We start from the raw sequence: 16228 nt of genomic DNA on the forward strand, positions 1-16228 counted from the left end.
GTAATATACTACTAATATATATATATATTATATATATATATATATTCTTGGTTTGATTCTATCTGCCATCTCTCATAAACACATACTTTCTTGTTCTGTGGAAGTCTCATCACCTGTTGCAAAGCATGTAGCAGTTAGCTCGCTTAATCAAATACAACAGTCTCCGTTGTTTCAATCTTCTCGGTATATATACCCACTGAAGGGGACGAAATCAATCATGTATTATTTTTGTATTTCTTGTCTTCTCCAACAGCTTTTCGATGTACCTTGCCAGCGATTTCTGTGGCACACAGCAGTACACGATCACTGTGTTCGTCGGGAGAAGGCAAAAAAACCAAAGTTGCTGTATTCGATTGTAAATATTTGAAGAAGCAACTGGACGAAAAATTGGTACGTAAACTGTACAAAGATATTGATAGTTGGTATTAATGCCTGTAAGATGTTTGTGATGCTTGTGGCATTGATTGGAAGGGCGTCTCGCACAGATATTGATGCGTGCGCTACTACATTCACAGAGAGAGCGTATTGGTTTCTGTCGGTGTTGCTGGTGCGTGTGTAGGAAGGGTTGGGCCAGATAGATATTCAACGTTGGATCCAACATTTTGTTGATTTCGTTTAATATATCTTATGCGGTTTGGTATATCCAGTTTGGTACTGTTGTATTGAAGTGGTCGCAATTCTTTCTTCTCTTAAGACTGGCATGTCGCATTAGAAATGGCGTTGCTACGAATCATTCAAACTCAGTCGTTTTACCATGTGTTTCTATTCCTCACATTCGCAGGCAGACACACGGCCGGATATAGAATTCACATACTACGACTCTTTGCTTACCAGAGAGACAGCCACGCTTGCAGCGGGGCATGATGTAAGTTCATTTGAGTGTCACATGGGCTTATTGATGGCTCAGCATATTCAGCGAACGACTGTCATTCAAGTCTCAGTGTGTGTGTGTGTGCTGAGAGTATTCTATAGCATCTGATCTACATCGATTTCGCACAGTTTTGACATCTTGAACCTAAACGGGTGATACCTCGTGCTTTGACATTTTAAACCTTTGGTTGTACCTCGTTGTTATAACATCTTAAACCTCTGGGTATACCTCGTTGTTATAACATCTTAAACCTCTGGTTATACCTCTTGTTTTGAAAACCTTTAGACATACCTCGTTGTTTTAACATCCTAAACCTCTGGTTATATCTCGTATTTTGGCATGTAAATATTTGGATATACCTCGCTGACCTGACATCTTAAACCTCTGGTTATAGCTCGTGTTTTGACATTTTAAACCTTTGAACATACCTCGTTGTTCTGACATCTTAGACCTCTGGTTATACCTCGTGTTTTGACATCTTAAATCTTCGGATATACCTCGTTGTTCTGACATCTTAAACCTCTGGTTATACCTCGTGTTTTGACATTTAAATCTTTGGGTATACCTCGTTGTTCTGACATCTTAAACCTCTGCTTATACCTCGTGTCTTGACATTTTAATCCTTTGGACATACCTCGTTGTGTTCATATCTTAAACCTCTGGTAATATCTCGTTGTTTTGACATCTTAAACCTCGGGTTGTGCCTCGTGTTTTAGCATTTTAAACCGTTGGTTATATCTCGTGTTTTGGCATTTTAAACCGTTGGTTATATCTCGTGTTGTGGCATTTTGAACCGTTGGTTATATCTCGTGTTGTGGCATTTTGAACCGTTGGTTATACCTCGTTGTTTTGATATTTTGAACCGTTGGTTATACCTCGTTGTTTTGATATTTTGAACCTCTGGTTATACCTTGTTGTTTAGGCTGTAAGCCTGTTTGTCAATGGACAAATTGAAGCTCCCACAGCAGACGCCCTGAAGAGGCATGGTGTCGGCATGATAGCCCTTCGATGTGCTGGATTCAACCACGTAGACGTCAATGCGTGTAAGGAGGTAGGTATTCACTGCTCAGTGCGTCATATGTGATACAATGTGATGCGCGATTCTTTTCGCCTCTTGTTGTGGCGCTCAGCTTTCTGACGGTATTCGTGCTCACACAATTATTGTCGTTCATACAAATTTGTAGCTGCTCATATATCACTTGCCGTTTATGTATATTTATAGCTGGGATTGTCTGTGGCGACCGTTCCAGCGTACTCACCTTATGCCGTTGCGGAATTTACTGTCGCGCTGTTGATGTGTCTCAACCGCAAAGTTGTCACAGCATACAACCGCATAAGGAATGGCAACTTCGCTCTCGAAGGTATGTGCGTTCTATTTATGTGTCTGTAGATATGGTTATATCTTCATACGTCCTAGATAAGTTTTTCGCGGTTGACATCTTCCATAAATGGTTTACATATATGTGACTGAGTGCTCGCCTGAACCTTAGCTCAGCTGTCAGAGTGCACAAATTCCTTACACGGGATGTTCTAAATCCGACATTACTTTCACCTTCTGCAATGCGCGTGTTGTCGACGAAAGGACTCGGAGGATTCGATGTGCACGGAAAAACCATTGGAGTACTGGGCACTGGGAAAATCGGATTTGCTTTCTGCTCGATCATGCTTGGCTTTGGGTGTAAGATTCTGGCCGTCGATCCCTATCCAAATCCTCATCTGGTGGATGTATGTCAGAGGTCGACAAAAATCGCGTTCATGTTATGGCAATTCATGAATAACCTTCAGCACTGCGTGATCGCGATATATCTTCTCGAATGTTTATGAACGGGATGGCATCTCACAAGTTATAACTTCATATCCGTACATAATCTTGTTTGTCTATTTATGCATCTTAACCCCCCCCCTCCAATGCAACACAGAATCCAAATGTCCAATACGTTTCCAACAACGAAATGTTCGAGCTGTCTGACGTGATCGCCTTGTTTGCTCCAGCAACCAAAGAGAACCATCACATTGTGAATAGGTATGTCACAAAATGTTCGCACGCATGCACATCTCATCTTCAAGCTCTCTCAATGTCCAGTTTGCTTTTCAACCAATGCATTCTCGAGGCTAGTCATACCACGTAGACATAGCCCTAATGCCAACCATACCACATAGATATAGCCATAGACATAAGCCCTGTTCTTCTACTGACACAAAGCCGTGACATGTGAGTAGATATAGCATTGGACGAATGAAGCCCGGAGTGATGATTCTGAATACAGCGCGAGGCAGCCTCGTTAAAACGGCCGATTTGGTCGATGCCATTGTGGACAAGCGGGTAGGGGCCGCAGGATTGGATGTGTTGGAGGAGGAGGGAGACTTGTTCTACACCGACCACTCGGAACACATACTCAAGAACCCCTATGTATCACGCATACTCACGCTGCCAAATGTTATACTCACGAGTCATATGGTAGGTCCCGCTTCATTCCGTTTCAAGGATGCACATAGTTTAATTTATTGCGTTTCAAGTCAGAATACTTTTCGTTGTTTTGAGTGCTCACTCGACTTATCTTTGTTTGCGTTTCACAACGGGGTTACTGCTTATGTGGAGTATTCTTCACCCGTTCTTTTTGCCTGCAGAGTTTCCTCACACAAGAGGCGCTGTCGAATATTGCCGAGACGACGATGTTCAACATAGGCGAATTCGCGGATGGCAAGCGCATGCACGAGCTGACTAATTCTGTGTTACCGAAGGACTAGCTGCGCATGCTGGAGTAGACAATACAATCGCCCATGGTGAAGCAAGATTAGTTGGAGACGTCTTGTGCCTGGGGCGTTGAGACGTTTGGATTATCGTTTGGAGTGGTGATACTACGGCTGACTTCGATACTTGTTAATTTAGATACGTCCAATGAGTGCCACGTTAGACTTTCTCCCATACGTGATAACAACTAGTCGAGCGTGAAATATATGCTGGCGACACCCTGCGACTGCTACCGCTTTGCGCGAAATGATATCATTATCAACATAGCGTAGTAATTGCACCGGGAACAACATTACAATGCAATCCACCAGTAACAGAGCATCCGTTACTACACAAATTCATTCACACGAGAGGCACATACAGTGCTGCCACCAAAGCGGATTAAATACAGATGTTGGTGGAAGTAATGGTGCGGCAGAGGTAGGCTTCTAGTAGGAAAAAATGTACAAAACTTAAAGAGTTAACCTATTCGACCTTGAAATATTTAAAAAAACTTTATGTTTGCTTTATTGGTCTAACTGTACCGTGCTAGAGGTTATCATACAACATAGCTATTTCAAGACTTGACTGAACTCTGTTTCAATCCAAGTGAGCTCGCCTTTTTCACGACGTTTCTGATGCGTGGTTTGCAACTAGAATTCACTCACACCCGCTCACGGTGAAACACGTAAACATTCAAGGCATCACAAAGAACCACCAACTAGTTTCAGATTAAATAGACCTATGTTATCCGCTCTAAATACTTTATTCTAATTTGTTTTTTGTACCTACTGCTTTGCTTGATTTACTTAATCTAATTTACTTTACATCATACGTCTGCCTGCTGAATGCTGTTAGTTCCCAAGCATCTAAGCCCTGTTTCTTAGCCCCTACTCTTCCCTAGGGGCACTGATACCTGTTTCCTCCACTCTATCCCGTTCGACATCCGGATCCGCATCGCCTGCAGCTTCTCCTACCTTAGGGGTTAACCAGAGCTTGCGCAACCGTGTCGCCAGATCGTCAGCTTCTGTTATCGGGTCATTTTGTACCGAACTTTCCTTGACTTTCGTCGGGAAATTGTAAGGCACAACCGTGTAAGCTTTTTTAGACACGCTGTCGTGCAGAAGAGTCCCCCAGTGCGGATCGCATGCCAGCACAAAGGGGTTCCCCACAACTATCAGCAGCGCCTTAGCTCGCGACGTGGCGACGTTGAACCGCTTGGGATTCGCCAGGAACCCTATCTTGTACTTCTGGTCTGACATGATATAGTCCTTGCTAGACCGGGTGCATGAGATGATGATTACTCGACACTCCTGGCCCTGGAACATCTCCGTGGTACCCACACGCACCTTCTGCAGATTGCGTGTGCGCAGCAATCGCTCGAGCTTCTGGCGTTGTTTGGCGTAGGGTGTGATGATGCCGATCTGATGCGGCTGTGTGCGATTTTTCTTGGTGTCCAGAATCTTCTTCACATAATCCAGAACAACCATACACTCGTCCGCATTGAACCACGAGGGACTGTCGGCTTCTCGACGGTCTTTCCCCGCTACACCGTGGAAGATCGGCGGCACCTGTTTGTTGGGCAGCCATTCCCAGTCCACAAAAGCTGCAGACTCGGCCTTACTCGCTTTGGCGATCAATTCGTTGTCGTAGAACAGCTTGTGTGCTCAAGCAGGTATACGTGTGCTCGATAGTTGTGTGCTAGTTTGGTGATATGTATAGAGGGTTGTATCCCAACGTACTCTGTGCCGGTGAATTGTGTATCGGCGAGAGTGCGGAGTCTTCCTCTGAGTAGGGTTCAGCTATGCTTATGCCCTCTGGATTGCACTCGTATTCGACATCAGTTGCACAAGCGCAGGTACCCCATGGCTGAGTGCTCGACTCTCTCTCCACAGTGGCCTTGCGCTTGGAGTATTGCGGTAGCCTCATCAGTCTCTCAAGCATAGACACAGACAGGCCATACTCACTCGCCTCATACGAGTGCAATACGGGTCCCAACTGCAAGGGATCTCCTGCCAGCACCACAGTAGTATATCTATCCGCTAATGTCGACAGCGGTGCCAGTAAATCGGGCTCGGTAGCCTGCCCACGCTCGAAGCCATAGTTGAACATCTTGGCCGCAGTCATCAACGAGGCCACGACCACAGTGTAGCTCTGCAAGTCTCTCAGTGATCTTGGCTCATATCCCGCCCCATCAGGTCTGTAGTGACAGTACCCGCCCACCACAGCCGAAACGGCCTTGGGGTTGCGAGTGAAGGCCATGTGTCGGAAGAGCTGGGACTTGTTCAGGGCTGCCAAGCGCTCGGTGATCACATCGCACGCCACATTTGTGGGTGCGGTTACCAGCACTCGGCGAGGCTCAGTCGTTGCAGTACCCTTCGCCAATTGTAGAATCGCTTCCACCAACGTCGTGGTTTTGCCTGTGCATCATTTTGTTGATAGAGAAGGTTGGTTGGTGTCAAACATAGCCAACGACGTAGAATGGGCCCCACAATAGGTTCACGATACCAAATAAAACTGACTGATGACAACCAATTTAATTAAACTTGGGAACACACAGCAACTCAGAAACGGACACACACCCTGCCACATACCTGTGCCAGGAGGACCAAATACAATCATGGGCGATAGCCGGCATCTCCCGCGCAGTATACTGCACACAGCAGCTTTCTGCGGCTCATTCAAGTTTCTGTTGATGAAGTACGAGTCATCGCTTGCCTCGATTGGCGGTGTGCTGCCGTATTCGTCGTCATCTGCTAATTCCGGAAGAGGGAAGATCAGATATGGTATGTTGTTTGCTTTTGTTACGCCCTGATAGCCTAGTCGCACTACCCCTCTCCCAGCCACGAACCGGACATCAACCTTCGCACCGGTAAGGCATAGATTCGCCATTTTAAACATGTCTATGTCTATGTCTTCTAAGTGTACTTGCATGACCCTGCCCTCATCCACCTTGCCCGCGAATAGCACTTGCACTATATCCCCTCGTAGCACAGACGGCGTGTTTTCAGCCAAACCCGGCATTCTGAGTTTGTACAGTTTGTTGTGGGCTTTCAACACCTAGTCGGACATGTCGTAGGAGTGTAAGTTCTCAATCTGTCGCTTCTCCTCAGCAAACAAAAGCGCACGGAACAGCTCCTTATACCATCGCGCATGCTCTTCCTCTGTATGTGACCAGTCCTGACACCCCTGCGGCAGCGAGAAGCAGTGCAGCAGCCCCTCCAACGTGTTGCTCACGTCCACAGCGGTCATGCTACGCCACGACTGTGGCAGGGGATACGGGTGCGTGTGATTGAACATCTTTAGTTTGCCCTCGAGACTCTGTTTGGGTACCTTTACAGACGGCAAATGTTGGTTCCATACACTGGATCGTTCCTCCCGTTTGGTTTTGTACTGTTGTCTGTCATATCCGGTTGACGGCGACAACATGTCGATTGTCTCCAACGACCCAAAGCGCGCGGCGAGGAAACGACTGATTGTGAATTGCGAATCTACATCGGCGTCCACCTGCGCATAAGTGAAATGCATTCTCATGAGAGATAGCCGTAGCAGATAGTCGAAATGGCCATTGCAGAAATATGCAGCACTCAGACTCATGTATACGCGCTGGTCATGCCTCAGTACGGCCATTCAAGTAACATCACAAACATCACATCAATACCACTCATATATGACACAGACAGCTATCAGGATAATGGGCAGTTAGTGGTGAAAATCAGGACGACCTGAGTGCGACTGACTGATACGTTGCACAACGCTTGTTGCTGTGACGGATCGTTGTTGCTTGCACTGTAAATGACACATTTACTGCTCCGAGTTGCGACAACACAAGTAATTCACAGGTATACTATTGTTAAGAGTTTCACAGGCATGATGTTGTTAGCAGGAGATGGTTGCTTGCGATAATGAGGTTCGCGAATTTCGACACCATTCGATTACCAAATGCCGCTCTTAGTACACCACACTTGATTGACATAAACTGTCTACGATATACCCATTCCAATATGACAATGCACAAGCCCCACTACACGCACCCCATACCTGGAACGCGAAGCTCACTATATCTCGGCACACACCGAAGTGCGGGCTCGTGCACTCCACAACCAGATCTAAGTTCTGGGTCCCCGGCCTGATCTGCATCGGCATTGTCGTTGGAACGCTGAAAGCGGTCTCGGGCACATCAGAGAGGAACGCATAGCTCAACAGGGTGTACTGAACACTTGGGTCAACGTTAGTCATCCCCACAACCACCTTCATAGTACTACCGGGTGGCTGGATAGCCTCAAACTCCACCGGATCCATCAGCAGAGCGCCCTGGTTGCTCTCCAGTACTAGGCGACTCTCGTGCACCTGTTTGATCACTCGTCGGACTGCCAGGCTATGTGTAGCAGCTAGACTGTGTGATGTACCGGCCTTGCCCTTTTCCGTCTTACGCGTGCCCTTTTTTTTCTCAACCGGTGCCGCATATGTGTCATAGTTGCTCATATATGTTGACGCCAGTGTCACCATCGTCACTATTGTCATCAGATAACAAGTTGGCATACAAGATGATATCATTGTCCAGAATCTTCACCTCTCGCTGACGTTTTAGTGCATCTAAAACCCCTCGCGGACTCACAGTGAAGGCTCCTGGGGGCTGATACTCGGACTGTGTGTTTCGCCACGACCTAAAGTGTATGGCAAAAGTCTGCGCACGGGATTAAAAATGTAGGCAGTCCAGGGTCAGAAAGTTGGTGTGCACGAAGTCATAGTAGCAAAATGCAGGGCTCGTGATCCATATATTAAGTGTCGATATAATCACTGACAGTGACTTAAGGGGGCGAGGTGTTTCACTATATTGCAATCAATGTGTAGGGTTGAACGGTACGAAAGTGGTGGAAAAGTGCGACTTACACAGCATATTGCAGGTTGAAACGCTTTCCGATGCACACGGGTAAGCCTGTACTGTAGAAGAGCATTGTAACATTGCAACAAGTGGCACAGAAATCACCAACTGCTGCAGCAAATCAACGTGATACACCATACATAGGTATATGACGAGCAAGAATGCCCACACTTCCGGAGGTTGTCAGACTTGACAAGTCGGATCGAAAGCAAATACCAATGCAAACACACACAGCCGACAATGGCTCATGAGAACATGGCCGCACATGACAACTCATCAGAGAGTGTTGACAGTCGAGTGGGAGGCACTGGCTGGGATCAAGCTGTGCAGAATGGCATTCGTGGCGAGTACGCTAAGGTGGAGCGCAACGCCAATTCAATGCTCTGTGCGGCAAATACATGCACTTGTAAACAGTATACACACATCCACACTTAATACAGGGCCATAGGAATATAAGAATGCACACCCAAACCCAAACGCTAGACTTTTTAACTAACACACCTTGAGATCCTGATACAGCAGCCTCGTATCGTCATCAGCGTCCTGCAGCATGGCAAAGAACATATCGGCCACCACCTGCGCGTCCTTATTGACGCGGTCCATCTGCACGGCATGCTCCGCCTCTCTCGCCTCTCTTTCTTGCTTATCGCGCATGTCCTTAGCCGACAAGACACCCCCACCGTCGCCTGGGTGGGTGGCAGCAACGGTGGTGTGACTCTTCTTGCACTTGCGCCACATCCCCGGGGTCTTTAGTGCGTGCGCATGCTGGGCGTTGTACACAGCTACGGCACTCTGCACGTTCTGCGCCGCACAGTCTACCAGCTGGCGAGGTAACGGGCGCCTTCGCCACGTTGTGGGGGTGTGCTGGATACTCCCAAGTATGGTGTTCGCCCTACCGGCCCAATACATGCTTACGGCGTTCATGTCCTCTCTATACGCGATGTTCTGCAGAATGATATGCGTCGTCTGCGTGTCGTATACGTTCGCCATGACCAGATTGTATTGGTCGTGGAGCACATGCATGTGTTCGCGACTGTCATGCACAACCTTCACAATGGCTGTGTGCGTTCTCAGTTCCTTCAGCGTAGTTACGTGGGTCAGCAAATCCGCGCACGACAGCACATCGAACACGATAGTCTTGTCGTCCTCCGACCCGTCGACTTGCACGAGAGAAACGAGCTCACGTCCCGAAGAGTGTGTGTAGTGTTCGGTGCAGAATCCCACCAAACTAGTACGGCTCAGCTCGCGCTGGGTGAACACTTGGTTGCAATGCTGCACAGTCTGCACATACACCACATTCCCATCACTCGCGACACTACCCCTGTGGCCTGTGTACTCAGAATCCCTCCCGCGATCCCCGTAGTTGTGCACCGACTGATTTTTGGACCGGCCCTTTCGGTGGTGAGTGTGGCTGGGCTGGTTGTTGTGGTTGCCATTCGCATACTGTCTGTTGTGGTTGCCATTCGCATACTGTCTGTTGTGGTTGCCATTCTCATACTGTCTGTTGTGGTTGTGTTGAGCATCGTAGGTATTGTGGGGCGTGTTGTTGCGTTGCTTGTTGGTGTACTGTGTGCGATTGTGCCGAGGATTGCCCTGTGGCCCATTGTGGTAGCCTGCATTGCCGAACTGTGTATCATCGAATGCATGGTATGGCAGTCGATTGCTCGGATTTCTATTGTTGTACGGTGCTCTGCTGCAATCCTGTCCGCCATACCTACCGTTGTAGTCGTTATCGTAAGGTTGACCGTTGCCACGGGGTGAGTTATTGCTGTAGTTTCGCTGTGAACTAATATTAGCATCACGATTGGGATTGTTGGTACGTCCTCCATAGGCCTGGTGGCTGTTCTGCGGTGTGTACCCTCTGTTGTCGTGTGCACCGTAGCACTGGTCATCGTACTGTTGTCTTCGATTGTATCGACGACTGTCGTACTGTATAGGGTTGTGTGGCATGTAGTTCTGGTGGTTTGATCGTGCATATGTGTGGTTGTCGTATCCCCCATAGCCCTGATTGCCGTGCATTTGTGCATTGTTGGGACGTGCATACGTGTCATAGCCATTGGTGCCGTAGTTCTGACCGCCGTACCGTTGTGCGTTGTGCTGCCGTGGGTCGTCGTACTGACTGTTATCGTATGCATGATCATACTGCTGGTTGCCATGGTAATGTGCAGCAGACTGCCGGGGATTGTTGTACTGGTCGCGTCCATCACACCCGTATGCTGCAGTATCCCGCCTCTCATATTTCTCTTGATCCTGACGTTGCGCGCCATGATCACGTGTGTTGCTACCATACATACGCGTAGAAGGCGGTCTCCCATATCCGCCTCTTGTATTATGGCTTTGAGATCCCCTCCCTCTGTGCGAACTGCTTGTACCTTGCCCTTGTCTAGGGTCCAGAGGTCAATAGCTGTCGTCGCCATACTGTGGCGATTGCGTGCGAGAGTGTGTCTGATTGCGTGCATATGTGGAGTTATGTGCCATTTTCGTGTGGCTACCACTACTATCTGGTGTTTTATCATAGTATCCTGATGACTTGGGAGGCCATGTATTATCCTCAGTGTCGTCTATCGTGTGCCTGTTACTACTTTCTGGTGTTCTATCATAGTGCCCCGATGATTTTGGTGGCCATGTATCATCCTCAATGTCGTCTATCGTATTGCAAATACTGCTATCTGGCGTCCTATCATAGTATCCCGATGACTTGGGAGGCCATGTATCGTCATCTATATCATCTTGACCTGTTTTACATTCCTGATCGTTCGTATGTGCGTACTGGATGCTATTGCTGTCATGGGTGTCCTCTAATGTGTGACTATCTATTTTATCTGGTTTTTCATCGTAATACCCCGATGACTCAGGAGGCCATGTTTAGTTATCTATTTCCTCCTTACTGCCAATGTGTGCTTCAGATTTGTTCTCATTCGTGCTTATATTAAGGCTAGACTGTCGACCATTACAGTACACACGTGCGGTAGAACTATCACATGAGCTGGTTTCATTCTCTACCACATTGTCATCGGGGCTGGCACTCTCGTTGTAGTCACCCGATGACTTCGGAATGGTGCTCTCCTCGTCAGCGTCTGAAGCCGATTTCAAAGGTGAGTGCGACATGCTTCAAGTCTCCCAGTGGCAACAACGGCATCTCGCAGTTGTAAGTGGGTACCGTATTCCTCTTTCATAAACTCAAAAAAATATGAATATAAAGATATAAATATTCGATTTCAGAGAGGTTATGATATGTAGCGTTTCAGATTCTCTTGGGTTTAGGGTTTGTGCGTGATTTAGTGTTCTATTTTCAGGCGGCTGTAGTTTCATCTGAGTTTCGCACACACTAGTCACTACTACACACTAGGGGTTGGATAAGGGTAAATCTGCTGTATGTCCAATGTAGCATATCAATATATAAGAGTTTAGGATGCTCCTTTGCAAAAACAAACTGAGAAGGCTGTTCGTCAGTACTCTCTTGGGGGTTGCATTCTTCTTCTTCCTTTATCTATGCAGACGGTTGGATGTCGATGAGACCCCTCCGTATACACAGCAAATAAAAGATGCGCTGAAGGGATGGGGTGCATTTGCATCTGACCTCGATGCAGACTACCAGAGTAGATATATCAGCGGGGAGAGCTTCCCGGGTGTGTAGTTAGACTCTTTTTCGGATACCAATACAGTAATAGGGTCAAGAAATATTACTTATGCATCGGACAACGATAAACCAAACTCGTACAACACTACAGCAGCTTAAGACAGTGATATATCTCTCTTTAAAAATGAAAAGAAAGCGTTAAGCACAAATGCATTGGCTCCAAAGAAAGCCAAAAGCAATAAGGTGTGGGTACGATATACTCCCAATCCTCTCGTGGTACTATATACACCGTCACCAAGGCAACCAGGAACGAGCGCAAGTCCCAGCAAGACCCCACTAAAGGCACTCGCAGAATACAAAGATCGCCTGCTAACATGCGACCAGGTTGAAATAATCAAAGTGAATGAACTAGCCGCACCCGCAACCAAGCTTGCCAGTGACATACGAGAGCGCGATGCTAGGACACCGAAAGGGTACCCGTCTATTATCGATGCAGATTATAGCGAAAAGTGTGGTATCTTCCACGGTAGTAACAGAACAAGAATAGATGCATACGACTTCTCTGATCATAATGATATAGACCTAAAAAATACCAGTACTGGGTCTATCCACGCAATAGTGCTCCTACTTGCAGGAGATAGCGCTGCACGGATGGGTATAGCGCTCGTACAATCATTGCACAATGTCAACACCTGTCCTGGTATTGACATTGTCGCAGCTTTAGTGGTAGGCGGAGTGGGTAGTGAGGAATGTAAAAGGACAGGCAAGACGAAGTGCTCATCGCTATCACCTACCGCCTTTAGTGATGTATGTCGCTTACCTACTTAAAGGCCTTATCATCCATGGGAGTCAGGTTCAGATTACTGCCCCAGTTTGTGTCCAGAACGGCGCAGATACCTGGCGGTTCCCAGACGTTTTGGTGCATGTCCTTTAATAAACTGGGCCTATTTCAGTGGACAGAGTATAAGAAAATCGTGTATCTAGATGCGGATATGATATTTTTGAAGAATGTCGACTACTTGTTGTACTACCCGATGTTTACAGGGTCTATGACACAGTGCTGCGACCGGCACGAGAACATGAAGCCCAGCGGTGGTCTGTGGATTATAGAGCCATCATACAACCTATACGATTTGGCCAGGGTATTCACCAATGAGCACGACATGAGCCATGACGACGGGTACAACACGGGCTCATCCGAATGGAAGTTCAGTGACATGCAGGTGATAAGCATGATGTTTGGCAAGGGCAGGAAGGTGGACAGTCAGGCAGCACGCTCGTTGGTATTCCCAGAGAGTGCCGATTCGCGGCAGAATATACGAGCCCTCTTAGCGCTGTGGAGCGACGAGAGAGAAAAACGCGTGTCCAACTGGAGACCTCTAGACAATGATTTAGCGCTCGCAGGCCCGTGGGATCTGACTACCATGCCGCTGGATGTGGATGAGGAGTACTGGTACAGGGCCAGCACACACGACCGCAACCACTTTGACGATATCGCCGATAGACTGCAGATGCCGCAGGAGCGAGGGCGTGTGTGGCATGCACTCAATGAGTCGTACGACTGGGTGGCCATGCAGTGTGCCTGCATACCCTCACACGATCGGGGTCATGACTGGTTTATCAGCGTACACCTGACATGTCTTACGTTTAACAAACCGGGACAGTTCAGGACGCTGCCCGAGTTACGCTATGCGGTAGCGGGAAACGAGACCAAAATTCCCGAGTGTATGAAGTATTACCTGAATATGTGGCTGGACCTGTATGAGCAGGGCATGGGTAACTTGAAAAGGACCATTTGGTGGCAGGAGGAAGACCCGGAGACTACCTACAAGGGCCCGTGGGATTAGCTGGATTTTGCACAACAACAGTGCAGCACTGTTGTAGTATCAGTATTCGAATATAGCAGAACGTCAGAACCACGCGGTTCATTCAGGACAAGATTGCATTCGATTTTGAAGTACGGTACTCAAAAATATATAGTATTTAGTATATGAATACATGTGACAATCTTTTCGTTCTTTCATGACATGATTTTCTCACCTATGATATCAAAGAATATCCACCACAGACACTTTTTTTCGCCCTCAAAACAGTTATATATGGGAGTTATATATATATATATATGTGTGTGGTGTGGTGTGGTGTGTGTGTGTGTATATAATATATATATATATATATATATATGTGTTGTGTGTGTGTGTGTGTGTGTAGTATAGTATATATATATATATATATGTATGTGTTATATATATATATATATATATATATATATATATATATATATATATATATATATATATATATATGTACATGTTATGTATATGTACGTGACTGACATGTAGAGCCATGGCAAGTTAGTATATTAATGCCACAGGAATTTATGGACGAACATTAGACCACCAGATGTATGTATATGTACGTGATTGGCTAGTTGAGTCATGAACATTCAGTACTGTCATAAATATCGGTACTCTCAGCGCCCACCAACGGCATATCGCGAAATTCAAAACAATTTCACACATGTGACATGAAAATAATTACATAAACAAACACTATCGCAATCTTTGCGGCCTGTTTGAGGTAACTGGATTATATTAACTTCTAACGATGTGTCATGTTTAACGCTGACAAGTGACAACTAATATATGCAGCAGATTACTATGCTGAAAAACTGAAAATATGATTAACGGCTAACGATGTGTTTAGCGCCTACAAGTGAAAACTATTAAATGCAGCAGATAACTACGCTGAGAACTCAAGAATCCTCGCGCTGTAAGTAAATGCGACATCAAATAGAAGTAACTTCCAAGTGGGTGCTATGTACATGTTTATTCACAAATAAATCGTCTTAATTGCGCAAGTATGGGCGCACTATTACTTTGGTTCTGCTTTGATATCTACAATGGTAGTATGACTTCGTCAGCACCGATATGAGCGCTTCTATTGTCCGTGCCGCCAAACATTAGGAGTATCGGGTTGTAGGTTTGTATTGTATGTGTGTGTAGTGGTTTGTACATAAGGAATCGCCAGCAAAATCCCAGCAGTATCATACATTTATTCTAATATTCTTAAATAGGCCACGTGGACATGCTCAAGCTGCATATGGTGCACCCCTGTGTGGATCCGTCCGCCTGTGACAACTGGCACAAGCGCAGCACTTCGGCCTTGGATCGCTCCTCACGATAGTCACTCCCCTCATGCGCACACACTAGGCCCAACTTTGATGGTAAACGATATATACGAGGAAGCAAAACGATAGGTTAAGAGAAGGAGGACATACCTTCTGTTTCAGCTCAGTTTGACAGATATTAGCCTTAACCACCGTCATAGAGTTCGTTGTGAGCGTTCCGGTCTTGTTATTGCAGATGACCGTAGCACTGCCCATAGTTTTGCAAGCATGCAGATGGCACACCAAATTGTTCTCCTTCAACATGCGCTTCATACTGAAAGCCTACAGGAATCAGAAAGTGCCGTGAAGCAAAAGATGGCAGCCAGTTACTAGTTGAGGTCGATTTGCGCTGAAGTGACAAAGCCTCCGTATATTTCATACTAAGCAAGCATCAAACTCAACAAAGCAGTCACTAAGTGCATGTATCGTTTCAGCCAGATATGATTCTAAAACCCTAAAACCCTAAGGAGTGCGCACAAAATCAGAAACCTCACAACGACACCACGGGCAAAGCCAATGTGACGGCCAGTGGCAACCCCTTGGGAATAGCAACCACCAACACGGTGATACAAATGATAAAGAAGTCCAAGAACTCGGAAAAGTCGTCCTTATCCCATCCGCGATTGGGGTACTTCTCGATGCAGAATCGCACAGATAATACGACGAAAGTGAGTGTACCTGGATTACACAGATAAGTCGATGTCAGAAGGCAATAGAGAACGCGCACTCCAACAAAAACATGCGTATGGGATAAATATGTACAAAGAGCGATACCAAGCCAGCCAATGAAAGACATCGTCTCACAGGCCAAGCACAGTACTTACCGACAGCCAAACCAACATAACCGATGAGAATGGCTAGACAATCTAGCTTCGTTTCCAGCGCAGTCTGCCCATCTTGGCTCACCTTCATCAGCAACGGTGCCACTGGCCTTCGCAACTAGCTTTGAATTCTATTATCACTCCCGGGTACGTTTTGCAGCACATCATTTC

The 16228-nt window shown here is 46.6% G+C and overlaps 7 protein-coding genes across 7 annotated transcripts in view; 3 read left to right on the forward strand and 4 right to left on the reverse strand.

Moving 5' to 3' along the window:
• The window catches only part of SARC_01317 (hypothetical protein), a 4855-nt gene extending 716 nt beyond the window's left edge, over positions 1–4139 (forward strand). Inside the window, exons 2-9 of the mRNA XM_014304971.1 lie at positions 254–390; positions 782–865; positions 1794–1922; positions 2094–2232; positions 2454–2596; positions 2791–2894; positions 3092–3329; positions 3500–4139. Coding sequence (XP_014160446.1) covers positions 254–390; positions 782–865; positions 1794–1922; positions 2094–2232; positions 2454–2596; positions 2791–2894; positions 3092–3329; positions 3500–3619 — 1094 coding nt within the window. The 3' untranslated portion in view covers positions 3620–4139. The remainder of the gene's footprint in view (positions 1–253; positions 391–781; positions 866–1793; positions 1923–2093; positions 2233–2453; positions 2597–2790; positions 2895–3091; positions 3330–3499) is intronic.
• A 353-nt stretch (positions 4140–4492) lies between these two features.
• On the reverse strand, positions 4493–6626 carry SARC_01318 (hypothetical protein; the record flags this gene model as incomplete). Its single annotated transcript, XM_014304972.1, has 3 exons — positions 4493–5268; positions 5345–6022; positions 6197–6626. 3 exons carry the CDS (start codon positions 6624–6626, stop codon positions 4493–4495), a joined length of 1884 nt encoding a protein of 627 aa, XP_014160447.1.
• Positions 6627–6662: 36 nt separating this feature from the next.
• On the reverse strand, positions 6663–8111 carry SARC_01319 (hypothetical protein; the record flags this gene model as incomplete). Its single annotated transcript, XM_014304973.1, has 2 exons — positions 6663–7109; positions 7644–8111. 2 exons carry the CDS (start codon positions 8109–8111, stop codon positions 6663–6665), a joined length of 915 nt encoding a protein of 304 aa, XP_014160448.1.
• An 868-nt stretch (positions 8112–8979) lies between these two features.
• SARC_01320 (hypothetical protein) lies at positions 8980–11595 on the reverse strand (the record flags this gene model as incomplete). The annotated part of the gene is made up of 4 exons (XM_014304974.1): positions 8980–10737; positions 10782–10891; positions 10980–11222; positions 11451–11595. 4 exons carry the CDS (start codon positions 11593–11595, stop codon positions 8980–8982), a joined length of 2256 nt encoding a protein of 751 aa, XP_014160449.1.
• A 476-nt stretch (positions 11596–12071) lies between these two features.
• Positions 12072–12895, forward strand: SARC_01321 (hypothetical protein; the record flags this gene model as incomplete). The annotated part of the gene is made up of 2 exons (XM_014304975.1): positions 12072–12116; positions 12260–12895. The coding sequence occupies 2 exons, from the start codon at positions 12072–12074 to the stop codon at positions 12893–12895; spliced, it is 681 nt and encodes a 226-aa protein (XP_014160450.1).
• A 14-nt stretch (positions 12896–12909) lies between these two features.
• Positions 12910–14070, forward strand: SARC_01322 (hypothetical protein; the record flags this gene model as incomplete). The annotated part of the gene is made up of 1 exon (XM_014304976.1): positions 12910–14070. One exon carries the CDS (start codon positions 12910–12912, stop codon positions 13912–13914), a length of 1005 nt encoding a protein of 334 aa, XP_014160451.1. The 3' UTR covers positions 13915–14070.
• A 1065-nt stretch (positions 14071–15135) lies between these two features.
• SARC_01323 (hypothetical protein) lies at positions 15136–16148 on the reverse strand (the record flags this gene model as incomplete). Its single annotated transcript, XM_014304977.1, has 4 exons — positions 15136–15285; positions 15348–15518; positions 15742–15914; positions 16061–16148. The coding sequence occupies 4 exons, from the start codon at positions 16146–16148 to the stop codon at positions 15136–15138; spliced, it is 582 nt and encodes a 193-aa protein (XP_014160452.1).
• Between the last annotated feature and the right edge of the window lie 80 nt (positions 16149–16228).

Source organism: Sphaeroforma arctica (assembly GCF_001186125.1).
Source record: "Sphaeroforma arctica JP610 unplaced genomic scaffold supercont1.51, whole genome shotgun sequence".
Classification (NCBI taxonomy): Eukaryota; class Ichthyosporea; order Ichthyophonida; genus Sphaeroforma; species Sphaeroforma arctica.